Source organism: Nasonia vitripennis, chromosome 4 (assembly GCF_009193385.2).
Source record: "Nasonia vitripennis strain AsymCx chromosome 4, Nvit_psr_1.1, whole genome shotgun sequence".
Classification (NCBI taxonomy): domain Eukaryota; kingdom Metazoa; phylum Arthropoda; class Insecta; order Hymenoptera; family Pteromalidae; genus Nasonia; species Nasonia vitripennis.
Window position 1 is genome coordinate 27,841,182 of NC_045760.1, and position 25,770 is coordinate 27,866,951.

At 37.6% G+C, this 25,770-nt stretch overlaps 3 protein-coding genes across 7 annotated transcripts; 1 reads left to right on the top strand and 2 right to left on the bottom strand.

Annotated features, from left to right (window-relative positions):
* Positions 1-2,603: 2,603 nt before the first annotated feature.
* LOC116417448 lies at positions 2,604-4,323 on the bottom strand. The gene is made up of 3 exons (XM_031930578.1): positions 4,289-4,323; positions 4,105-4,202; positions 2,604-4,039 (listed from the first exon to the last, which is right to left on the bottom strand). The coding sequence occupies exons 1-3, from the start codon at positions 4,321-4,323 to the stop codon at positions 2,838-2,840; spliced, it is 1,335 nt and encodes a 444-aa protein (XP_031786438.1). The 3' UTR covers positions 2,604-2,837.
* Positions 4,324-14,852: 10,529 nt separating this feature from the next.
* On the top strand, positions 14,853-21,263 carry LOC100121895 (S-adenosylmethionine synthase). 5 transcript variants are annotated; one of them, XM_032599393.1, is made up of 10 exons: positions 14,853-14,992; positions 15,171-15,615; positions 16,573-16,650; positions 16,733-16,855; positions 17,246-17,361; positions 18,605-18,748; positions 18,966-19,184; positions 19,379-19,561; positions 19,644-19,777; positions 19,860-21,263. In XM_032599393.1, the coding sequence occupies exons 2-10, from the start codon at positions 15,501-15,503 to the stop codon at positions 19,963-19,965; spliced, it is 1,218 nt and encodes a 405-aa protein (XP_032455284.1). In that variant the 5' UTR covers positions 14,853-14,992; positions 15,171-15,500; the 3' UTR covers positions 19,966-21,263. The 5 variants fall into 5 exon arrangements, with proteins under 5 accessions (XP_032455284.1, XP_032455286.1, XP_032455285.1 ...); XM_032599395.1 differs by having other exon boundaries at positions 14,854-14,992; positions 17,249-17,361; XM_032599394.1 differs by lacking the exon at positions 17,246-17,361 and adding an exon at positions 17,694-17,806 and having other exon boundaries at positions 14,854-14,992.
* On the bottom strand, positions 21,260-25,738 carry LOC100678397 (zinc finger protein with KRAB and SCAN domains 8). Its single transcript, XM_003427224.5, has 3 exons — positions 25,020-25,738; positions 23,683-24,286; positions 21,260-23,603 (listed from the first exon to the last, which is right to left on the bottom strand). Exons 1-3 carry the CDS (start codon positions 25,203-25,205, stop codon positions 23,044-23,046), a joined length of 1,350 nt encoding a protein of 449 aa, XP_003427272.1. The 5' UTR covers positions 25,206-25,738; the 3' UTR covers positions 21,260-23,043.
* Positions 25,739-25,770: the final 32 nt, after the last annotated feature.

A 25,770-nucleotide genomic window follows, 5' to 3' on the forward strand; every position in this document is an offset into this window, starting at 1 on the left:
AAAGCCACTTTTTGTTTTTGTCCAAAAATTCAATTTTAATTATAACTTGAGTGAAAAAATATAGATACTCCATCATGCAACAGAGCGCAAAATAAGGACAGAGTTTAAGTTTATCTCTCTTCTATAGGTGCAACGAACATTTCTCATTTTTCAGTCTCGCAAAAGTCTAACACTCAATAAATCGTTGTTCAGGGTTTCCCGTTCCAGCACCTCGTTGATAGTGATTTTTCGCGCGCTCGACAGCTCGGGCTACTTCTTCGGCACAGATGGGAAATCGATTTCATCATATCCATCTCATCGATGCATTTTCGATAATAGTCCTGCAACTCCCGATGTCGCTCGATGATCCTTTCGTCGTTTAGTTTGATCGACGGCTGGAGCTTTTTTCAGGTCCAGTGCCTGATTGTTGGACGTTTCTAATCTCTGCGAAATAAGATAAAAGCGAAAGGTGTATTTCCGTTAAAGTAGCCTGATGCAGCCCCCATTGCACTTTTCATCGTTGAACGCGAGTGTTGGGAAGGCTGCATACGCGCAGGCGGCGTTTAACGCGCGCGGTGCTTCTTGCTCTGATCGTTCTCAGAAAATTATACTGGAGAATGAAATTCGTGGAAATGCAATTTAAGTTGAATGAAATCAAGTGGCGCGGGAGCGCCACGAAGGCGAGTTTGAGAAGCAGACGACGCCGCGGCGCCCGTGACACTATTTACTTCTATATTGGTATCTCGAATTTTCAATTAAGGAAATAAATTATTTATCATTCATGTACCCAGCTAATTTTGATAAATGTTTATACTGGTATGCCAAACTATGATTTTAAACCAAAATATCAGCAATAAACCAGCTTTAACATAATAAACAAGTATGCAGGTGAACAAAAATGCTGAAATCACTTGCTTAATTTTTCTTCAGCCCAAAAAGTGGTAAGACCGTTAAGTTAGCTGCGTGCAGTTTGACCGAGTGGTTAGACTGTGAAGTTGGCCGCACAAGCTATTGAGCCTACATTGTCTGCTACTCTGCTTGAATTATAAATGTGTGCTCCGTAGTATTCGGTGTTTTGGTGTAAAAATCTTTCAAGGAAGGTGTCTAGATAAATAGGGTGGCTGATGACGACGTCTAGGTGGTGCGCTCCGTGGTTTTTGGTGTTTAGGTAAATAAATCATACGAGGACGGCATCTACCCTGTTAAAAAATAACTTATTAAATCCGATTCGAAAGATAATAGGGTTTAATTGGATTTCTTAATCGGAAATTATCGAATTAAAGCCTATTTAATCGATTAAAATCTATTTAATCTGATTATAAGTTTTAGTCGGTCTTAATCGGATTTAAACAGTTGTGTTTTTAAATAAAATGTTATATTTGTTGAAAAATACAACTGATTGAATCCGATTAAAACCGACTAAAAGTTATAATCAGATTAAATAGATTTTAATCGAAGGTGTCTAGATAAATAGGGTGGCTGATGACGACGTCTAGGTGGTGCGCTCCGTGGTTTTTGGTGTTTAGGTAAATAAATCATACGAGGACGGCGTCTAGGTGTACAGGGTGGCCGATAACGAGTTCTGGGTAGTTCGCGCCGTGGTTCTTTGGTGTCTAGGCGTAGAAATAATTCGAGGGTGGTGTATATCAGAACAATCAGTGATCTCATGTTAGTGATAAAAATGTTACAAAAAAACTTTGATCTAAAGGTGCTAAATATGCTTATATTTTATTTCTACGACGTCAAATATGAAATACTCAAAAAAATTTACTAAAAAGTATTGAAATCTCTAAAAAAAAATTAACTTTTAAAAAAGTAAAAAGTTAGGCAAGTTTGATATATTTCGCAACAAAATTACAGATTGAAAAGTACTAAGATCAATCAAACAAAGTCAAGTTTATTATATTTAATCGTGATGAAGCAAGGAACAACTATCAAGATAATTACTACGTAACTTGCCATGCCCGTTTCATTGTACTTATGGTGTTTGTATGACGTTCTAATACATAAAAGGAAATTTTAGTTGTTCACCAATAAACAAAATTAAACGGGCATGGCAAGTTACGTAGTAATTATCTTGAGAGTTGTTCCTTGCTTCATCACGATTAAATATAATAAACTTAACTTTGTTTGATTGATCTTAGTACTTTTCAATCTGTAATTTTGTTGCGAAATATATCAAACTTGCCTAACTTTTTACTTTTTTAAAAGTTAATTTTTTTTTAGATCTCTATATACTTACAAATTATAGTTGTAAACCTTAAAATTATTCGCTTGCAGCTTACTACTAAATTGCATCTACACGGGCATTAATAAAAAATCCACATACAGCAGGCTGTGCGAAAACAAGTTTATTTTCTGGTTTTATATTAAGTATAGATCTTCTCTTTTGAATAGCGCGCCACTTCTGTGAATTAAATGGCCTTGGATACCGCCATATGAGAAATTCGCCAAATAAATATTCAATTTGCGAGTGTACCTTAAAAATCAATAAAAACAACTTACCACATTCAAGACATTGAAATAACAAGAACATAATAGATTTGGTCCATTTTTTCGGTTTTTCGATTTTTTTCATGAAATTAAAGAAAATCAATCATTATTCAAAAATGATGAAAACCAGCGCATAGACACAACCTTTTTTTCCACTTCCATCACTCGATAATAAAATTAGCTGTTGAGCAGACAAAACGTCGATAACGTAGTTATCTCTATATTACTTCGAGCATGTCTACACAGATGCCGCCAGCTGTTGGCTTCAAAATTTTATTCAAATCACTTATAAAATATTACATCAACGGAGATCTCGCGGGTACATATTTTAGCAAACATTTTTCAAAAGTGATGCTCCGGAAGTATCAAAAAGCAACAGAGATCTTGGTTTTGATCTTAGCTAAAAAGATTTCACACATGAATACACAGCTCGATACAACTACTCCTACGTTCCAAACATAAAACGCGAAATTCGCATCTCTCATGGTAATCCTCTTTATAGATTTTCTAAATCTAGGCGGTCGTTTGAACAGCCGCATTTCCCGCCGACGAAACAAAACGATCAATCCCCCTTCGCTCATCCTCCGAAGAATCTGATTGACTCTGAAGTACAGCGGCCAGTTGTCCCTCACCGCGAAGGACATGAACGTGTGTCTTTTCTCCTCGGATATGTGAACTCTACCGCCCTCGTAAATGTTATACCTCGATGATATGCATCCAGAAATACAGGCCACTCGTTGTCCCTGTAACAGACGTTTGGCGCATTTGGGGAACTCCTCGTTGACGTATCGTTCCTTGTGTTTTGGATCCGATAGATTGAGGAAGGATCTCATGCTAGCCCTTCCGTAAATGATCAAATCGGATTTTAGCAAACTTTCTTCCGAGTCGATGACTGGTTTGGACGATGGTGCGATGCTGATCGAGCTCAAGCTGCTCTGGAAGTAAAAGTTGGTCATCATCGTCAGGACAATGATGTAAGCGAAGAAGAATCTTCTAGTGTATTGTTGAGGTTCCTTTAAACTGGATACACTGATTATCATTCTCAGCAGTTCCAAACAGCTCGAACTTATGTTCTCGTTTAGTAGGAATTTCAAAGCTATGTTTAATATAACAGAGCCAATGATGACGATTATCCAAAATGTTGAAGTGATGGTTGATAGCAGTTCTCTCAGAGATCCTATAGTGGATCTATCCTTGTAAGATATTATGCATATCGCAGAGCTTTCGTGAGGATAGGTCTGAAGCTTCCAGAAGTAACGAAAGAAAATCATGTTCATTGCGTAGTCTATTCTATGTAATCGAAGATCTTCGTAGAATCCTACAGGATTGCCTTTGGCGTCAAAAGTGCCCATCGTCTTGTAAAATTTAACGCTAGCATTGGCGTTTAATTTCGTCCATATTTCTTTGGCTATTTCACCATTGACGCCTCCAAATCGATCCAATCCAACTTTCATATCGTCGAACGGAAGCGTCGACGATTGAACGAATACACCTAAATTCACGACATGGCCGTGTAAGTCTCGTGTTTTATCGAAGTAAAGATTTTGACAGAGCGATGAATCTATATCTGCGAACACAATTTTGTCGATTTAGTAAAAATATTCAATGAATCAATGGTATCTTTATACGTACAAGGTATTTTAATCGAGGAATATCTGAACAACGTCCAAGAATTGTATTCATCAACGTTTTTACTCTTCACAGAATCCCATGGTGACGGAGCAACATTACTAAACGGGTCAAAAGTGTAAAGTTGTACCCCGTATTGGTTACTTGAGCATACGAAAAGTACGGATAAAATATTGAAAATCCATACCAAATGTAAAAACTCATACGCATCGCTGCAGCCATGAAGGCTTAATTCAGTGTTTACAAGTAAGAGAGTCACATCGTGATTCCACCAAATTGAATCTTTCAGTTTTTTCAAAGCCAGCGATAACATGGATCTGGTTGACACAATTATCACAAAACTTTTCACTGGACTATTTTTATTATTTACTACGACGTCATCGTAATTGTAAATATTGTTCACAATGGTAGAATTGACGGAACGTAAGTTTTGGGAACGTTTGTCGTTTTGTATCGACATCAGCAATGATGACGTTTGATTGAGCATTGGAAAAAGGGTAAGAGTTTTCTTCTCGTACAAAATAATATTTCTCGATTGTATACTAAAGCAATGATTGATAATTGCCATCTTGGTTGATGATATTCGTTAGAAAAGAAGATAAATTAGTTATTAACAAGGAAAAAACAAAATATCGAATGATAAATAGATTATGCAACAATCTTTCAAAACACTACTCACCACGATTCCCGCAATTTCTTTTTCGTTACGCATTTCTTTAATTCTATTAATTGGCGTGATTTTTGAAGTTCTGGCCAAAAAAATATTAAATACCAAAAGATAGACGGAAATGTTTAGAATATTAGTTGTCGGCATGATTTTTCATTTGTGTACACTAGTTTATAAAATCAAACTTTTGCAACGCACCACTGACAACTAAAATAAACTTACATCAAAATCGATCCAGTCAATACCAATTAGGTGAAATGACATTTTTATATATTTGATCATTGAACGAGCGATGAAGTTTGTTTGCTATCGAACAAGCTAACTTGTAGACAAAAATTTATTGATTCGCTGCCTAATTCGTTTTTATAAATTAAGAGCTTGATGGGTATTTATTTTTTCATTAATATTCATCATTAAAATGTATTTGTAACGATTAATGTTTAATTAATTTATCATTAAATTTACTCTTTACCTTTTTTAGCAGGACACGACACTAATAATTCTTATACTTTATATATATATATATATATATATATATATATATATATATTCGAGAAAAAATAATTTTGCTTTGTAATATGGCATCTTTTGGATATTATGTTTAGTACAAGCCTGATACTCAACTGCGCCTTTCCGAAATAACTGGGACAGCTACATTGTTGGATTAATATTTTATCTGTTAAATCGGTTACTTTGTTTTTCATCCAATAATGGAGCTGACAATGGAAAATCCATATCAATTTCATGAAATGCATAAAGCTTTTTGCAATAAAAAATATTTACAGCTACGAATTAGGAAAGGTGCGGTCGATAGTGTCGGTAACTTGGTAAAATAAAGCCTAAAATAATAGATGCACAATAAAAGTGTGTAGACCTGTGTAATGCAATTTATACTTTTGTGATATATTTAATTTTTATAAAAAAAGTATTGAAAATTTTCTAGAAACATTGACTTTTACCATTTAGAATTTTGAGATTCAATTTAAATAGACTTTTTCAAAATTTAAATGAACGTATTACACATCGATAAGCAGGTTGTATTAAATGATCAGAATTGATAATAAGTTGATAATCAATGATTGATTGCATCCGGTAGTAGGCTCAACTTACTGTAGAAGTAAAGTACTGACCTATATATACAGTTATTTATAGCCCGACGAAGACCAAGCCCAAATAAAATAAGTACTGAAACTTTTTTACTCAGGTCATTGTATCTGACTTGAAATTGCAAATATTGATCTTAATAAATTCGTTTAATAAATTCAATACTATAATTAGCCTATATTCATCGATCCCAAATCAATTTATATAAATTATGTTGTATAATTACATTTTCGAAATCGGAACAAAATATATTTTATAAAATTAAAATAAAAGTCTTATCGCTAAGGAAATTTTCGAAATAAATTTGAATACCTTGCTAGCCCTCGCGAACTATTTACACTTTTTTTCAGATTCCACGATCAATGCATTATTTATTAAGATCCAAAAAAACGTACTCTTCTTATACTTAGCATTAAAAAAGAAAATGAACCATAGGCACAGAAGCTGAAAGGCACATGTGACGCAGAAGAAACTGTTGTCGGTGGTACGCAAATATAAGACTTTGCGAGGGGAGGTTCAGTTCTTAAGAGGGTGTCGTTGGGGTCAAGGTCGCTTTGAAACGACATCTGCGCGGTGAAATCTGCCTCGTACGATATACTCTTTCGCGTATTTATTTAAGGCGTAGCTCGTACAGGTCGGCGAACTTTTTCTATTTTTTTATACTCGAAGTTTTATTAGCAAATAAATCGATCAATTGTACTTCATTTTTTATTTCCTTCGCAGTCCCCACAAAACCGTTTTGTATTATGTATTTGCTGATTTCAAGCTCAGTGAGCGAGGGTTAGTTATTGACTTAAGGAGAATTGGTTTTTGTCTTGAATTCATCATGTATTAAAAGTACATTTTTGACTGACCCTAACGCTTTAAAAAAGTTCCTATGCTTGACACGGATAACCCTGCCAGTTACAGGCAGGCTAAACAGCGATGAAACATTTCGAATTCCGTGTTGATTTTTCAGCTATTATAGTTATTTCAGCTTCATGGAAATTTTATATGATAGGAATGAAGGTGCGCTTCGCGCCCTCTTGATTCTATCTCTGTCTAACAACACTGGTAGAAAATCTACCATAAGTGTTGGGCGGCACATTAACGTCTGCTAATATTTTATAAACATGTTACTAAATCCCTCAAAACTATTTTTTAATAAATATATTAATAATGCTGAAATACTTTTGTGTTCGACTACAACACCCATGATAATTATTTAGTCGTATAGCATGAGTTTGCATTCACATCAGTGTCGGAGTCGAAATCAGAAGTTTTTCAGTTAAGGTCGATTCGACTTCAGATATCTTTCCACAATCACAAAAGAAATCTATATTCAAAATATGAGCTCTCTAGACCTGTTAGTTTTCGAATGAGAAAAAAATGCAAAAATGGAGAAACAGGTATCGGTCTCAAAATCTCTAACAACTGTTAAAAGTCAAAATTCTAATTACCTAAAACCTTGACAAAAAAGCGAAAACATTTATCACTTTCTCCATGTAAAAATATGCTAGAAACCAGAAATACAATGTGCTAGAGATAGTAGTTTCTGCGTAACTGGCTATAAGTAAAATTTGACCTGCTCGATTAAAAAATTCGCATGAGCCTGGATGTGAAAATATGAAGAAAACAGTTAAATCAGAATCATCTAGGTTACATATCTCTAGGTAACATAGGAAGTGGCAGTGTCATATTTTAGTTGTCTAGTAGCCTTTTTACAATTCAAAGAGCATTGTATAATGATAGACTTACTGACTCGGATACTGAACTTTTCTCTAAGTTCATCTCTCAAATCTCACCGAGGGCGACTTTGGGCACAAAGACACAGTATATCTTCAAACTCTTTATTCTTTTAATTGAACTTCTCACCGACATTTCAAAAAAAAAAAACTAAATAATATTCACACACTTTATTACTACGTTAAATAGGGTTAGGTGCCACTTTTCAATACACATGTTGTAATACTACACACTCTTGGTAATGATTAATTTTTACTAAAATTTCTTGCTAGTTATATTACATATATTTTATCTGTTATCAAGGTTTCCACATTTCATTTTAAACACCTCAAACATTTCTACCAGGGTTATGAGTTATGACTGTTTTGAGGGTTATGAATTTAAAGCGCGGTTCTGATCTCGTTGCCTAGGCAACCAACCAGCAACCAATCAGAATCACGTATTAAATACTTCACAACAAAGGCCATCATTTTTTAAAGAGAGGACCGGTATCTTTTGTTTGGAAATGGAATTTGAATTTGAAAAAGCACTTTGAAAATGAAGCAATAGAGAAGAAAACACTATCACAAAGGTGTATTTTAGATACCTATTCAGTTTGCATGACAAAAAATCTTTAGTAATCTTAAAAACTGCAAACTTTTGAGAAACTTGTTCTGAATGCATTGCATACCATTGCTAAAGTTTACATGCTTTCCAAGCCAAAAAATTGCACGACGCGTCACATTTTTTTTTCTTTATTTTCTTAGAGATCTCTTTCTCGACTGAAACTAAGAGTAATCTCTTAAAGCACAAGAGGGAAGCAAAATTTTCAACGACCTCACGTCATCGATCGTATTGCGTGATAATCAGTAAAAGTGCCTGGCGGAGAGTAAGTAATATGAGATAACTGATTAATGAGGTTTATGTTTATTACATCAACTTTGTTTAGATATAATATATAGTTCTTTTTTTCTTTTAGCTCAAACTTATGTTTTTGTTTTCTATATTTTATTGCGAATTTCGACGCGAAGTTTAGAAATTAATCTACTGCTTAATGCCCAATTTTATCTCGTCAAATTTAGTTATTCTACGGCATATCTTTGTCTTTGAAGAATTTTTGTCAAACAATGGCTCTGTTTACACAATTGTTCCCACTGTGAATTTTCATTAAAAACCTTAGTTAAAAATATGTAAACTTAGTTTTTCTAAATTCAAAATTGCATATTTTTCATAAATTTCGTTTTATACAAAACAGTATAATAGTTTTATTTTGCCCGTAGAAAATAATTATTTGTACACTGAAGAAAATTTATAATATTATGTCAATAACGTTAGCTTTAGAAGGTATTGCATCAATTGAACACTATGATCAATAGTGACAATAGTTGCGATGTTATACGTTGTATTACACCTTATTATTACGAGAAAAAAAGGTATATCTTCGCTTACGTTCTATCATTGCCGTCGTCTGCAGCCCGAACAATTGCGATAAGATTTTATATATTTTTTTTTATTACGGCCGTTACACAAAAATTGTGTCGGATATTACACTGCAAAGTTGGCAAATTTCGGAACATAATATATGTACATACTTGCAGCTTAAGCAAGATTCAACTTTCATCAAACAAAAGTTAATGTTATCACCTAAACTCTACACGCAAAGCTAAATTCTGCCAAGTGTTTTCAGGGTTATCACTATAGGGCATCTAAATTCATACGACAATATACGGACGTCTGTTAAGAAAAAAGCTCATGACTTTGATTAAAAAAGAAAGTTTGAGAGAAAAGAGTTTCGCGTACTGTATAACATACACAGTAGTAGTCTGAAATTTAATGATTAATTAATTGTAAATTAAACGTTTGTTTTTTCCATGCATAACAAATATTATAAAAGTATGCTCTATGATGTCAAGTATATAATTTATGTTCTTAAGTAATTACACTGATTGTATATACATATATTTATATCATATCGGTCGGATTTGATCGATCTGCATAACGTGATTGATGACATCAATATGAATATAAGGCACTAAAAAAGCTTTCCATTAAAAATATCGAAATACTTGAAACTTTTCTTACGTCAATGCAGATATAATAATTATTCCAAATCTGAAAATTACTCTTCTACCTCTTTAGTACAAATGAATATATTATATTGAACAAATTCATACACATAACGATATCAGCATTTCGCACGTATATCGGCGAGGTTGACAGAGAAATTAGATGCTATATTGATCAATAAAGAAGAGTAAATCTTTACTTAAAGTAGAATATCGTAAAGCATCAGGATCTATGTACATATACCAAAGACACTGGCCCAGATGCGATATCAACAAAACGCTGATGAATTCAAAATTTATGACCCACACGATAGTCGACCAAATAAGATATGTTGGCACATAAAAAGAGGGAATTTTTATTAAGTTTGTTGATTCGTGCATTATCTTGATCTGTCGTTGTATGGACTACTATAGTTTGCCGAGCGATTTGATACTGCTACACGTTATCACATATAAGTATATAACAGTTATGATTCGACCGCGCTCAATAAGCATATATTGCAATGTTTTTTCGTATCACACTGATTCTAGGCTGTCGAAAAAGGCTCTTCTCCTCAGATTATTATTATAAAAAGATAACTCACCACACTTGACATCAAAAGTGTACCAAATTTTATTAAAATACAATATATGCTACGTAATAGACCTTATGAAATGTCAATGATATTATATTTTAAATACAGTATATATATATATAGTGAACAATCGATTGCATGATTAAATTTTAAATATACAAGCACAATAAAAATGCGATTGTTTAAATAAGACCAAAACGACACATGTATGGAAAGTTCTGCACATGCCAACAAACAATTCTGTTTTAAATCCCGAGCTTGATATCGCACGTGTATATTATTTAAATGCCTTCGCAGAATCTTTTAATATAACTCAATATTCGGAGCTGACTTGTTAATTTATTTTCAGTTATATTACTGTATGCATGTTATACACGTGTGTCCATGTATAATGATAAGCAAAATACAGCTGTTCCACGTGACAATGACGCAAGTGACATATCAGGTGAAGAAAAATAGCAGTCCCAGACTGCAGAAGTTTGGCAAAAAAAAAAAAAAAATCTTGAACAATAATCTCTGACATGTTTCCGCTCTTATATTAATCGTGATTACAGATCACACCTCTGAATGATGATGAAATTCGAAAAAATATATCAGGCCAACGATTTCCATATCCAAACAAACAAATTATAGGAACAGTATATAGCAAAGTGCTTTAAATTAATTAATTTCGACACATAAACATCCAGCCACGAGGTGACCGGATTAAGTCAAAGCGCAGACTCAAAATAATCTCGAGGAGGAGGATCCATCAACAGGTTCGCGCGCATACACACAATACCGATTTTTATTTTTCATCGAAAGACCGGCTACTCGATAATATCGCATGACGTTATGTATATTCTTCTCCGCTGGGTTTAGCCTCTCGTATATAATTTTCTTATCTCTTATCACTTTCTCGCCTTTCCCTTGCGTATTATACGCCATTCTCACTGACAATAATGCGAGCGAGCGCAGCTCTTTCGAAAGCTATACGCGGCCTCAGATAAATCGGCACGAAGAATTCAGTGCGCGATTGGGCCGAGAAAATATCGGATCATATTTTGTTGCTCGAGAGCTGTAAAAATTTGTTTTTTCGAATCTGTGTCGCCCCGTCTAATCTTCATGCTACATCGCATTCTTTGTACTATATATAACACACGTCGAGCTACACCGATATCTCGACGAGTTTGGAGTACTGCTGAAAGAAACGGAAGTACTAGACAAGCTCGATATGACTTTGTGTAATCGCTTCGATCGTCTCTTTTTTTTTTCGTAATGTTTCGACCGATTCGCTCGGTATATTTGAACGAAATTGAATTATTACTTTGTTATCGTTCAGTATCGCTTACCAATTAGCAAGCATGACTGGCGATCTTTCTCCCTATATGTATCTCTCGAATTTCTCCAAACCTTCGATAAGCTATGTATATGTGGTGACTGATTTAGGAAACGATATTGTCTCGCGACAACATTCACTCTCTCCACGCATAAACACTCGAAATCTCACCGAAGAATATACGTAACTTTTTTTTTCCGAGAAATTAGCTTATAGAACACACACGTGGTTCCCTCATGCAGATAAGCTGACAACGAGGTTCATCCTCTGACAATCGGACCAGGGTATCGATAAGCCTCGAGTGGACCGGAGCGCATTTCTACGCTACGTGTGTATGTATGTATGTGTGTGTGTGTGTGTGTATTAAATACTGAAGGAGAAAGTGGAAACAATAAATGGGCTCGCACTCGGCGTTGATAAGGAGAGAACACGCGATTTGACGCTTCGCCCCAGATTCGCGCAGGCCCCACATGCGCAGTCTTCTGGAGGATCGTCGTTCTCACTCTGTGGGGCAGGCCAAGATGATGATGCTATAGTCGTACGATCGCTAAACACCGAGTCGACTGCTGCTGCTGCTGCGGATTGATTCTGATGCGCTATATACAATATATGCTTGTTTTAATGAAAATAATTATACGAATCATTATCCTTGTACCGATAACGATATAACATAACGCTGCAGAGAGAACATCTTATTTTAGTCGTTTTTGCTTGCAAAAATGCGCGTGCGTGGAGACGTTATAATCGCGTTTTGATTATATTAATCGTGCGTGTTATACGTATATGCATGCATTATACATATTTGGTATACTTGTCATACGCACTCGGCAACTCATAATATTTCCTCCGAGACTTATTGTTTTCGACAATTGTTGCCTATGGACTATTTTAATCGCCGACGCGTGTGTTTGCGCAGAGGATTGTTAAGAAGCTCGGAAAAAGATTAAACGAGTAGAGGATAAAAAGCTTTGATGAATACGGTAATGCACTTTTTTTTTTTTTTTTAATGTGTGGATGTGAATTAGTCGATTTAGCGATTAATTAAGTTTCAAATTCAATTGCGATTGAAACAGTGATATTTATACTTAAGTTCTAACAATTTCCTACTCGAATCTCCAACTATTAAACATGTACAGATAATCCATCTTTATTTATGGTAATTGTTTAATTATATAGGATAATGCAATTTTCTTGCATGAATGAATGAACTTGCAGCGTACGCGACTCGCATTTTTTTGGAAAAATCGTTTTTTGAGGTAAAATGTGATTTATTGCGATATTTTTTTAAGTATGTGCAGGTATAATGTTTGCAACGAAAACAATTTGATCAATGATTTTTGCGATAATTTGATGTAAAAGCCCGAAAAGAGTAGTGCGAGTCGATGATGAAATTTCACGAATCATGGATACACACGATAAGCATAGAAGATCTATAAGTAGAAACACCACGAAGTCATGCCAATTGCAGAGTATCCGAGCAATATTGCGATAAATGTATGTTGCAAAAATCTCATGAATTGCTAAGAATCCATAACATGATAACTCGGATTTCTGCAAAAAAAAAACAACGAGCTTTTATCATCAGCACTATTATTTCAATTGCTTATTCTTATGTCGTTACGATTTTCGCCTGATTATGCTAAAGTGTAGTTGTGATGAAATGACACTTTTTGGAGTTACCCATCAGAGCTGCGAAATTTTGTTAAGTTTTAAGCATTTCTCGTGACTCAAGACAGTCACGCCGCTCGTTAATTTTATGGATTACCTCAAGGCCGAATGGATTCTCGGTCCCACTGTTTTTGAATAATTTAATTCAAACGGAAAATTTGTTCGAAACTACATAAATATACTTGCATTTGTAAAAGAAGCCGTGTACCGGTACTTCTTAATTAAAACACTTTGTTTTCTCATTAACAAAATGCTTCGTATCAGAAATTATTTTTAAATATAATAAAAAGGTAATCCCCCCCCAGTATACAATTAAAAGGGATCATCGATGACACAATGCTGAAATTTTCTGCCGATATAATCGCAACAATGTCACGGGTTCTTATCTCACGACAAACAAATTATAATTTCGCCGCAAAAATTGAGGAAATAACATCTCTGAAATTATACGCTCAGTATATTCAAGAACGACAAAGGCGCGACCGATAAAAATAAACAAACCTTCTGAATTACTAAGTACAGCACAATCGCGAGAGCCGCATTATAATAAAGTTTGACAATCGTGAAAGAAACGTAAGGATCGTTTCCATAAGGACAAAACGTTGCCTATATACGTTAGCATGACAATAAAGGCCATGATATTCCTCGAATTTCACGATACAAAAAGAGAGCTGCACAGAAACTGGGGAAAAAACTCTCGTAATGCTATACACAATGTCGAAAACACGCGCAACCGACCGAGTCATCGATTTTCTTTTTCAAATGCCACATGCATTTTCGTCATCTCATCCGATAGAGCTATATCGAATAAAGTGTATTGCAATCGGTCACTTAGCTATAATAAAACGCATCACAACCATGATACTTATAAAACTCTTCGCAGCACTCGTATCTCGTGTGTATAATTGCCGATTCACATTCGTGGAACGGACCGATAACGGTCGGATTTTTAAAAATCGATTCTGTATGCGCGACGACTCCCTTTTCGAATTATTATTCTCTCTTAGGAAATTTTCGTCTCGTAAAATACGCGCGCGTGTGTGTGTGTGTGTGTGTGTGTGTGTGTGTGTGTAGGCATGACGTCAGGCGAAACGAGAAGTAGGTATCGAATGTACGTGGACTGACGTAATAATTCCATGAAATTCATAAACAGAGACTCTCCCTCGGTCGTCTGGACGTTCCTAACCTCTCGGATATCAGCGCGCGCGTGAGCCTCCCCACAGCTGAGTTTGAAAAAAAAAGAACATAAACTTCGAGTCGCGGTGAAATAGAAGCCTATATACGAACATTCTGCATTTTCATCAATTTTCGCTAACGACTCAGCAAACCCGAGAACGAGACACACGACAAATGGAGAAAGAAGAGACGCGCACGCGTTCGCCACGAGGCGCGCACATTGGAGAAAAAAAGCCGCTGTCCGTCTCTCTCTCTCCCGCACACTAACGCATGGGTCTGTCGCGTATAAAGCTAAGAATTCTCTCTCTTTAGCTTAGCAGCAGCCGCCATGTGGACCATGATATCTAACGTACAACGCTAGTAGGGGCGGTAGTGGTCACGTGACCGTACGAAGCCGGCCGAGGATGAGCGAAGACGTCCGAGGCGTTTGGCTGTACCGACCGAGGTTATAAATAACGGGGGCCGGCGCGCGGGGAGTCTCTTTTTCATCCCGCGCGAGCGAGCCTAGTCCGTCGAGTCGCCAGAGCGAGCGCATACATATAGTGCTGCACACGTTATAGCTATATAGAGAGCATCGTAGTCGCGGCAGTGGGAGCGCGAGAGGAGGGGAGAGGCAAGTAAAGCGAGAGAGCCATCAGAGAGCGGCGCACTTTGCTACCGTACGCTTGGCCCTGCCAGAGCTAGCAGTTCCGAGTCTCTCTCTTTTTCTCTCTCTCTCTCTCTTTCTCTCTCTCTCTTTCTCTGTAACTCGCAGCCTATATTATATCCTGAACGTCCTCTCTCCGCTGCAGAGCATCGCAGAGTTCGACGAGTCCCCGGACGCAAGTGTGCGCGCGCTAAGTAATTATATTACATTACCGAGTGCTCGTCAGTGAGCGCAGTCATCGAAGAGGGTGACTGCAGATAGAGGTATATACACAGTAGGCAGGACTGCTGTGCTACCGCGGCCGGGCCGAATATAATATAAAGAAGAAAAAACGGAGTCGGTGTCGGCGGCTGAGATAGCAGTAGCTGAGGCTCGACCTAAGAAGAGGCGTCGACGAGGAGTAGAGAACAACGAGGCGGACAACTTGGAGCAGCAGCAGCAGCAGCGGTTGAGTAACAGAGAGGACGACGTCAGGATGCCGGAGAACGCGCACCACATGAACGGCTACGCCAACGGGCACACGCCGCCCGAGCTACAGCAGGACACGAGCTTCCTCTTCACCTCCGAGTCCGTCGGCGAGGGACACCCAGGTACGCGAGTTGATCTATCTATCTCTCTCTCTCTCTCTCACACACACACACACTCCCCTGTCGTCGACTCGATAGAATTTGCGAGAGTATCGTTTTCATCCCCTATTTCTGAAAGAGACAACCGGGCCGCGAACTTTCTAGAAGCCAGAGTTAACGCTGCTCCTAAGCAGCTGCCTCGTCGTGTCTCCGAAGTAGCGTAGAAAAGGGAAAACGGAAGGAATACCTTGCGCGCGCGCGGCGTGTAGCACACACACGCTAGAAAAAGAAGGCACGCGCGCGCACGCCGCTGCCGCTTATGTGCCGCCATGAGGGCATATTTCCTCTTCGCACGCGCGTGTCTTTCTCTCTCTCTCTCTTTCGATGTACATATACTTATATACTCACTTATCTCGCACACGCTTTCTGCTGCTCTGTGTGCGAGTAGAGCAGAGCTCGGATTACTTAGCCGTAGCAGAAGCGCACTCCGCGAAATAGATGCAGCCTCGTCTCTCTCTCTCTCTCTCTCTCTCTCTCTCTATCTTTCTCGCTTTTCGGCCAGTACAACAGCCTCGGGATCGCGTGACCTCCGGAAGAGAGAAAGAGAGCCGTGCGAGGGAGCGTTGCCATGTGCTCGCTCGCCTCTGATAGATTGGCCGCTGGCGATTTCGCTCATTTTTTTTACTTACACTCTCGGGCTTTTCCAATGAATCGTTCCCTTTCTCCGCCGTATACATCACTGCGCTGATATGAATGGCTTGCTCGATCTTTATCTTGGCCGAGGAATATTTCACACTGGCCTTCTCAAATCAACGGTTGCGAAACATGCTGTAAGACTTTTCGGCACAAGTTTCTTGATTTTCAGATTAGTCGGCTGATAAGATTGCGGCCAAAGCTCTGAATCGATCCCTGGATTTATTTCAGGTTGATTTGAATCTAGGCAATTATGAATTTACGTGTACTTTTCCCTTTGCTTTGCAGACAAAATGTGCGACCAGATCAGCGATGCTATCTTGGACGCTCATCTCAGACAGGACCCTGATGCAAAGGTGGCCTGTGGTAAGTTTAAGCTCTGTGTCTGTGACGTACCAATGATGGGTTTACAGCTCTTCTTCACCCAGTCTTTTTTATGTACTTACAGAAACAGTGACAAAGACTGGCATGGTACTGCTGTGCGGTGAAATTACCTCCAAAGCTGTTGTGGACTATCAAAAAATTGTTCGAGACACCGTCAACCACATTGGCTATGATGACTCATCCAAAGGTAAGTTTCACAATTTCATTCCAGTTCTCACACACAGTCTAATAGAAGGTGATGTTTATAAACGGCACTGAAACTCTGTTTGAAGGCACAGTTCTCGGTTCTCTTACTAAAAAATCCTACTAATGAACCTCAGAAATGCAGACCAAGTTTGAATTTGAATTAAAACAAGACTTTTCTCAGTAACAACATATTTGCCCTTTTTTTCAATGAAAAGTAAATTTTGTAAAATGATTCAATACATACTTAAAAGCAATTATCAACAAAATTTATAACTGGACATTTTTAATAGCAATCTGTATCTTTAAAACCAGTGTGTAAAATAAATGAGAATCTGGCAAAGTAAAACATTCTGTCATTAGAACATGTAACGTAAAACTGTAATCGTGGTAGCAGGATTTGATTGGCGTACTTTGAACCTTTTGGTGGCAATCGAGCAACAATCTCCAAATATTGCGGATGGTGTACATGTCAACAGGGATGAACAAGACGTGGGCGCGGGTGATCAGGTACTTAACCCATTCACAGCCTGTGCCACAGAGCAGCAGAGTTATAAGAAACAATTATATATCATATAAAACATTTAATCATGCAAACATTTAAATGACCACCAAATGGGATAAAAGTGCGCTTATACTAGGTTCATAAAGCAGGAAGATCCATTTTTAGAAAGGATAGTTTTTTAGGGAAATGCCTCTTATTATTCTAAATAAGTACCCGTACCTGTCAATTGAATCACCAGAACCATTATAAACGTGTAATACTGAGCAGCCTTAATTTAGAAGAAATAGCCAGACTCAGAAAGTGAATATCTGAAGCTGATGTAACTCGATTTCTGCAGGTTTTGACTACAAGTTGTGCAGCATTTTACTGGCACTCGATGCTCAATCACCAAATATTGCTGCAGGAGTTCACGAGAATCGTAGAGATGAAGAAGTTGGTGCTGGCGATCAGGTTATTTGGCGTCACAAAAGACTTTTGTTTCTTAGAATTTTTGTTTCTCTTTTGTGTTTAATATTTTTGTCAGCACCTTAATTTTCTAATTTGCACCTATTTTCTAAATTATTTTTCTTATAGTTTTCTTGTATATAAATCTGCTCCTTCTTTTACCAAACCTACAGAAAACAAAACCAATGGTGATCAGTAGTTAACCATGTATAATATGTTTGAAAGTAGTTGTGGTCAAACCTAATAATGCATGTAGCTGTATATATGTATAGGCTTCAAAACAATGTAGAACCTATAATTCAGTAGAACAGTCGCACAATGGTCATTTTTTCAATATTATTTTCATCATTCTTTCATCTTTCAATATTTGTTCTAATATTTTCTATGCTCTGTAAGGCACTAATTTCTGCTTCTTTTAATCTAATACAACCTTTTCTTTGACTAATTTATGCTTGTTCTCGTATAAATACTCAGTCAATGTCTGTTTAGTAAAACAATATTTTCAAGCAAAGCTTTTCATTCAATGATGCAATTATTTATTTGCTACTTCTGAGAGCCGTGATAAGAATTATATTTCTGAGAATGATACTTTGCTTGCTAAAATTAACTCAAATAAAAGTCAAAGAATTGGGCCAATACTTATTTGTCTCTAATATTTTTGTTTTTACTTGATGTGACCCGCAGAAAAGTGATAATTTCACTTTTTTTTAACTCTTTCTCAATTATCTCTTGCCCTCTGCAAAATTATTTAGTAAACACCGACGCTATCAGAAATACTGATGGAATTTTTTTTCAATATAACAGGGTCTAATGTTTGGTTACGCCACTGATGAAACGGATGAATGCATGCCACTTACAGTGGTGCTTGCTCACAGATTAAATCAGAAAATTGCTGAACTTAGACGAAGCGGAGAACTATGGTGGGCCCGACCGGACTCCAAAACACAGGCAAGTTACTGACTAGTATATACTCTTATATTATTACTTCAACAAAAATTGTGTCATTTCATGATGCTCTGTGTAAGTATTTGCTACTCTTGATTGCCATGATGTGAAACACATTTCTGAGAATGACACTTGACAAAACAAAATCATGTCACAATGATATACTTAATTACTTAATAAATAAAAAATACATCACTGATAATATCAAATTTGTTTGCAGGTTACTTGCGAGTACATAATGGATCATGGAGCCTGTGTGCCCATCAGGGTACACACAGTTGTTGTGTCTCTACAACACAGCGAGAAAGTTACACTTGACGAATTGCGTAAGGCAGTTATGGAAAAGGTCATCAAAGAAGTTATTCCGGCGCGATACTTGGATGAAAAAACAGTTTTCCACGTCAACCCTTGCGGCCTTTTCATCATTGGTGGTCCACAGGTAAACCCTTATTGATTAAAAAAAAAAGTTTGATTTTCGTGCAACTTGTCATTTAATGATGCCTAGTGTATGTATTTGCTACTCTTGATCGCCATGATGTGAAACACATCTCTGAAAATGACAACTTTCAAATTTTCTACGTTTAAAAAATTAAGAATTTACAATTAAACTCATCAAAATTATTTATCTTTCAGAGTGACGCAGGACTCACTGGTCGTAAAATCATTGTTGACACATACGGAGGATGGGGTGCTCACGGAGGTGGAGCCTTCTCTGGCAAGGATTTCACCAAAGTCGACAGATCTGCAGCATATGCCGCTAGATGGGTTGCCAAGTCTCTAGTGAAAGCTGGTCTCTGCAGGCGCTGCTTGGTGCAGGTAAACATCGCGTTTGGCTACGAGATTTAGAAACTCACTCTCTTGCAATAACTTGATATAAAAAATAACGTAATTTTTTCAGGTATCATACGCTATTGGTGTAGCAGAACCGTTGTCCATCACCGTATTTGATTATGGTACATCTAAACTGTCACAGAAGCAACTTCTGGAAGTAGTAAACAAAAACTTCGATCTTCGCCCCGGAAAGATCGTAAAGTGAGTATTTCATTTGGCTCATTGCATTCAATCACTGAAGTTATGAAAATTGGTTGTACAACGAGTGTTACTTTGTTTTCAGGGAACTTAATCTTCGGAACCCAATTTACCAACAGACCAGCACATATGGACACTTTGGCAGGGACTGCTTTAGTTGGGAACAGCCAAAGCCCCTAAACCTTGATTGATGAGAGACTCGGCCCTAAATCGTTTAAAGTTTTTAACTTAAGAGGCCTCTTCTCCGTCTGTTTAATTCCGTTTTCTTTGAACTTTCCTTTCACCTCTCTTCTTTTCTCGGATCTTTCTTCAGGTGCGTAAAACTCGTGTGTCGTTCGAGAATTTCCTACTTGAAAAGAAAAAAACTCCCTGCCACTTTAGACGCGTTATACGAGCAGCAGAAGAATTAAATCCCCGTCGATGTTCGCTCGGCGCGAGAGTGGCGCACTGTATTTTTCCACGTGGTCGCGTCTCTAGTAACAGAAATGTAGACAAGATTTAGTACAAATTTCAATGGCTCCATGCGTGCGGCCAGTCAAGAAATAACTACGGTCTGAGCGCGCTGCCACGCTAAAAAGAGTGAAAAGAAGAGCATGGAAGCGAGAGTCGAAGTATGGTGCTTTGTCGCGTATCGTCCGTCGATTCCTCCTATTCTCCTCTCCAAACATTGACATGGAAATAAGCAAAAACATGTGTAAAACCCTAACAGAAGAGTACATAACGTTCAGTTGCGTAATCGAATTAAGTCTGTGTGTATATAATATATATATGTTGGCAAGAAAACACGCGAGCCGCGTTGTCATCATGCAGTAGATGTAGAAGTGTTAGCGCGTATGAAAGTGGAAGGAGGTACGGCACGAGGGACGCGACGGCCCGTAGTTATGTGGTAGCAGTTTAGTAGTTACTATGTAAACGTGACATTTAATTATTAGATTTAAGATAATCAAACAAAAACAACGCATTTGCGCATTTCTCGTTCCACCTCGCCCCCTCCTGCCCAGCCTACCAAAGCGAAAAAAAATACAAGTATGTGGAAAAACAAACACCATTACACCGAAGTAATCAGCAGTAACTCTGTTTCTCACATGTAGGTTTTTAGAATTATGCTGCGCGCGATACTTGATGCGATTTATTTTTTATCTTAGTAAGAGGGAGCATCGACATACACAAAAGTGACTATACAATTTTAATAGACAAACTGAAAAATGACAAGCATGATATACGTATTTTATCGGCATTTATCGCGCGTCAGCTCAATCGTTGTATTCGAAAAATAAACGAATGTATCATCTTATTTAAATCAATTTGAAAATAAATGTAAAATTGGTACACGCGACTCGACGGCATGGTAAACATTGCCCTCGCTATGTGTTGCGGCTTAGCGTGCACAAAGCTGCACAATGATCGGCAACAAATATCGTATACGCAAGAAAAACTCTAATAAAAAGCAAGATTTTTTAATAAAAAGAACTATTGTTCGCAAAATTTATTTACTTAGAATAGTTTTTATTCGTACACAAAACTTTCATAAATATTTCTATATTATATTTCCAGCTTGTTTTGAAAAAAGTTCCAATAGCTCAGACCTTCAAAAGATGTCGACTTATTATTATTATTATTATTATTATATCAAATTCTACATATAGTATTTTCCAGTTTGATGTAAAGTTCATATATTTATAATTATATATATACATATACAAAATGGATATAACTACATGTAAGAATATAAGATGAAATAATATCATTAATCATTTAGCGTCTGAAATACATTTCCATCGAATATAATAACGAATTTTTATCGTTACTCGGCCTTTAATGAAAATCATTATTTCTTTTATTGAAAATAACTGTTAGCAAAGCAAATTTTACTAGCCAACACATATTTTCTATCAAATTAATCAATAAGCTCTATTTGACAAAGCTTTGTTTTTACTTAAAAACTATACCACTAAGCAAAACACTAATTTCTAGTATCTATAATGTTACATAGAGCGCTAATATACAAAATTATGAAAGATGCCACTGCTATTTATCAGTTTGATTGTAACTGATTGCAATAAAAGAATTTGATTTTCACACAAAAAAGTTCATAAAATCTTTGTAAATATTTATAATTAGCTATTAGATTTGAGCTTTTATTTGACTTTAACTTTAAATTCCACAGATGACCTACAAGTATTAAGTAATAATCAGTGTCATACTCTTGAGTCACTAATTTTTAAGACAAGTAGATATCTTTTGTTAGCAAAAGAACAAAGGCTTGAAACTTTTGATACACTGTCTAGTACTAATATAATTAAGTAAAAACATCAATATTGTTAATAATGAATTAAAAAATTAAAATTAAAGTTAATATTATCAATATATAATATTAAAATGAGTACAAAAAACATCTACTGAAATAAAATCTTGTTAAAATTGAAAATTAATGACTCAAAGTACAATGCGGGCTTTGTGCGTTATATCATTGCAATAATTCACTTTGTTGACAACTACACGGAAAAACTTTAGGTACCCTGGGAGCTCTAAAAATTATACACATAATTTATTTGGAGTCCTCACGTCGCGGTTGCGACTCTACGCTATATTATTTTGCAAGCTCTGTACATCCGAGATTCTCGGATGTACAGAGACTCCAACTTGTAACCCTGGGGGCGCCCAATTCCCGAATGTGAGCCATTTCCCCAACACGCGAGCGTGTTTACGCACGCGAAGAAAACGGTGGTGGGGAAGCCTGCATCTCGGCCCGTCTCGGCCTGGCATGCCAGAATGAGGGCCCCAGAGGTCCAAAAGTGGAATCTCTTAGACTCCAAGAGTTTCGGACTACCCAGAGTGCCAAAAGTTTTTCCGTGTATTAAGAAGTTGAATTCACACAATCTTGTATTCAGAACGAAAAAATCCTTCTTAAATGAATCGCATTACAATACGTCATAGGATATTATAATCACTCATACTGAAAGTTATAGCAATAGGATCTATATATAGTACTAAGCAAATAAAAGCTCAAACTAATTTATACATTGGCTCTAATGGTACAATTATCAATGTTATAAAAATATATCTTAAAAGCATATGGATTCCATGTAACATCGTTTCAAATGTTAAATAACCAAAACACGTATGCTTTGAAACAATCATTTTGTTTGGATTTTGAAAATTTATGCATGTACATGATTTGAAAAACTGATTGTTCATAGACCTAAACTACTGTACATAAGATAATCAGTTCAGTGTGATAAATATTTGTAAAAAAACCATGAATAAAATTAAATTTGATTTGTCATCATTGGTTTGGGCGCATGAATACGACTATGTCTCAAAAGGGAACTCTTATCAGTAAACGATTTATCACATTCAACACACTTGTAGGTTCTGCCAGTATGGGTGACTAAATGCCTACTAAGACCTGATGCGTGGCAGAAAGCTTTTGGACACAACTGACAATGATGCAGTTGAATGTCATTTGGATTAAGTTTTTGATGGCGGCGCATGTGAACCTTGAGCGCTTCGCGCTGAGTGAAACTTTTTTCGCAATGCTGACATTGGAAGGGCTTTTGACCAGAGTGAGTCATTAAATGACGAAGGAGAATTTCTTTTTGAGCAAAGGCGCGATGGCAAATATTGCAACCAAACGGCTTCTCTCCAGTGTGAGTACGTTCGTGTCTTACTAAAGCAGATCGCGTTGGGAACCATTTTTCACAAGCTTGGCAAGTGAAACCTCTTTGAGTACTGTGCACCGACTGATGACTCTTGAGCATGATTCTTCGTGTGAAGGCCTTAGGACATTTGTCACACTGGAATACCTTGAGCTCTTCTCCACTTTCAACTGAAATCAAAGATAAATTTTGTTAATTACAAAATCAAACTAATACATCTTTGAATTAGAATATTTAAAATTTTCTTACCAATAGGTGGATGTACAGTTTGCTGCATTTGTGGCTGGCTCTGTTGTGGGCTTTGAATTTCCATCACATACATTTTCTGACCATCCGAATTAACAATAGTTCTCTGAATTTCATCAGCTTCTTCATCCGATTCCTGCTCTTGTTTGATTCTTGTTCCTCTAATTGTGCAGCGGGCTTTCGCCGACCTTTCTTCAGCTGGTACTAAAGTTATATTCTCTGGATCTTCCGAAAGATTGTCTTCTAAGTCAGCATTTTCAGCACCCATTCCCAATATGTAACCGCCTACAAGTTCTTCTTCCGTTACTTCAATGGGATCACCCTCTTCTTGGCTATTAGATGCATCTGGTTTTGATGATACCAAGTCAGCCAACAACTGTTTCACTCTTCTAGACTTTCCACTAGATTGTGTGTGTTCACTTTCTGAACGGGAATCTTGGCTTCTGGTATCGTCATCCTCTTGGCCGCTGAGTTGTTGAATAAGTTTGACGTGTTTTCTCAATTTTGCATCAGCTGCTTCGCATTTCTTCTTAAATTGGTAGGATTTTTCCAACTGGTACTTGCAAGGGTGGCATATCATGTTTGGAAGTCCATCTTCTTCGTATACCTGTTGATGAAACATCAATGAAATTACAATTGAATGTATGACCAAGACATTTTTATTTTTAAAAAGGGGTAAGTCAGATAAATTTGAAACTAGAAAGCTTGTACAAGTAAAATTTGTATACGCCGATGACAAATTTCTAAATAAACATTGCTGAATAACCCCAGTATTTTTTCTTTCAACAATACGGTTTTAAAGTTTTGTTTTTCAAATCGTCATAAAACGATTCCATAGACATATATAGCTTGCAGCCAGTTGTAATTGAAACAGAGCTAAAAGCGGGACCGATTCAAGGTAAAATTGCGATGTTCCATATATTTAAAGCATTGCAGGTCCCTGTATATACACCGCTGGTGTCGGGCAACATCGAGGCGCATAGAGAGATAGGGAGGAACGTCGCGCAAAGGGTCAGCGTTCGATGGAGCTGCCGCGCGCCGTATAGCATATCGTTCAGCAGAAAGTCGATAACTCGGTAAGGATGGTAGTTGCTTTGCGCAGTAGGCTCTGCGTCCGTCTCTCATGAATCGGAGCGCAGAGAACGTAATCGATACGCGGCGTCAGTAAATAGAAAGAGACAGCGATACGGCAGGGAATCAATGAGATAAACTAGGTTCCTATAGTTTTCGAGCCCGTGGACTCGACGCTCACACGCGGTGTGTGCACACGCGACTCTTCTACGCGTTCTAGAATGTACCTAACAGAGAAAAGAGGGGGAGAGAGGATATAATTTCCTAACCTCGAGGTTAACGCAAGCCATGATCCTGAGCGGTAGCGGTACCGCGTCCTCGTCGTAGATCGGCACCATCTCCTCCTCTTTGGCCAGACAGAGCCGACAGAGCTCGTTCAGGTGTATGATAACGTTGCTCGGGCTGTCGCCCTTTCTCCTACGCACGTACGTCTTCATTCCCCCTTTGGAGTCCATACCTAGCTTGTTCGCCTCAAAACGGAGCTGTTACAAGCGTGTATTACGTAGAAAAAGTAATTCGACGCTGATTGTTATTGTTGTTGATCGGCGCTTGTCTCCTGGAGAGAGAGAGAGAAAAGCCGCGCGGCTCTCGTCTCGCTACCAACTCTCGGTGCGGCGGTACTCGGTCACTCACAACGGGATCTACCTCCAGGTTATTGCAGAGCCAACTCCGAACTGCTACTGCGGCAAATATGGCGTAAGCTGCTGCGCTGCAGGAATCTTCGGCGAGCTCTACTCTCTCGCAGCCGCGCGCAATATGGCCGACTTTACAGCTTACTGTATTAGTGGCAGTTTCCTCCTCCACCGGCTGCTCCGATGCCAGGCTTCCTCAGATTTTTGCTGTTTTCCTCTGTACACTCGCGGCTCGTACTTAATTCGACGAAATTTATCGGCTAATAATTATCCGCTCTCGATTGAAATTCCTCGGGAAAAGCGTCGAAACTGAGATCATCCACTGTGTGGCATCGCTGCGGTTAAACTAGTGCGAGAGAGACGGAGAATGCGGCGATCGAGAAGAGAG

What these genes read in the sequence shown, in the direction of transcription:
- LOC116417448 (XM_031930578.1), bottom strand. Translation starts at nt 4,323, where the DNA reads ATGGCTGCAGCGATGCGTATGAGTTTTTACATTTG. An exon ending in CGTATGAGTTTTTACATTTG is followed by an intron (nt 4,203 to 4,288) that starts GTATGGATTTTC and finishes TGACCCGTTTAG; the next exon opens with TAATGTTGCTCCGTCACCAT. An exon ending in TTCCTCGATTAAAATACCTT is followed by an intron (nt 4,040 to 4,104) that starts GTACGTATAAAG and finishes TTGTGTTCGCAG; the next exon opens with ATATAGATTCATCGCTCTGT.
- LOC100121895 (XM_032599393.1), top strand. Translation starts at nt 15,501, where the DNA reads ATGCCGGAGAACGCGCACCACATGAACGGCTACGCCAACGGGCACACG. An exon ending in GACCGGACTCCAAAACACAG is followed by an intron (nt 18,749 to 18,965) that starts GCAAGTTACTGA and finishes ATTTGTTTGCAG; the next exon opens with GTTACTTGCGAGTACATAAT. An exon ending in CGCCCCGGAAAGATCGTAAA is followed by an intron (nt 19,778 to 19,859) that starts GTGAGTATTTCA and finishes CTTTGTTTTCAG; the next exon opens with GGAACTTAATCTTCGGAACC.
- LOC100678397 (XM_003427224.5), bottom strand. Translation starts at nt 25,205, where the DNA reads ATGGACTCCAAAGGGGGAATGAAGACGTACGTGCGTAGGAGAAAGGGC. An exon ending in TGGCTTGCGTTAACCTCGAG is followed by an intron (nt 24,287 to 25,019) that starts GTTAGGAAATTA and finishes TTTCATCAACAG; the next exon opens with GTATACGAAGAAGATGGACT. An exon ending in AACTGTACATCCACCTATTG is followed by an intron (nt 23,604 to 23,682) that starts GTAAGAAAATTT and finishes CTTTGATTTCAG; the next exon opens with TTGAAAGTGGAGAAGAGCTC.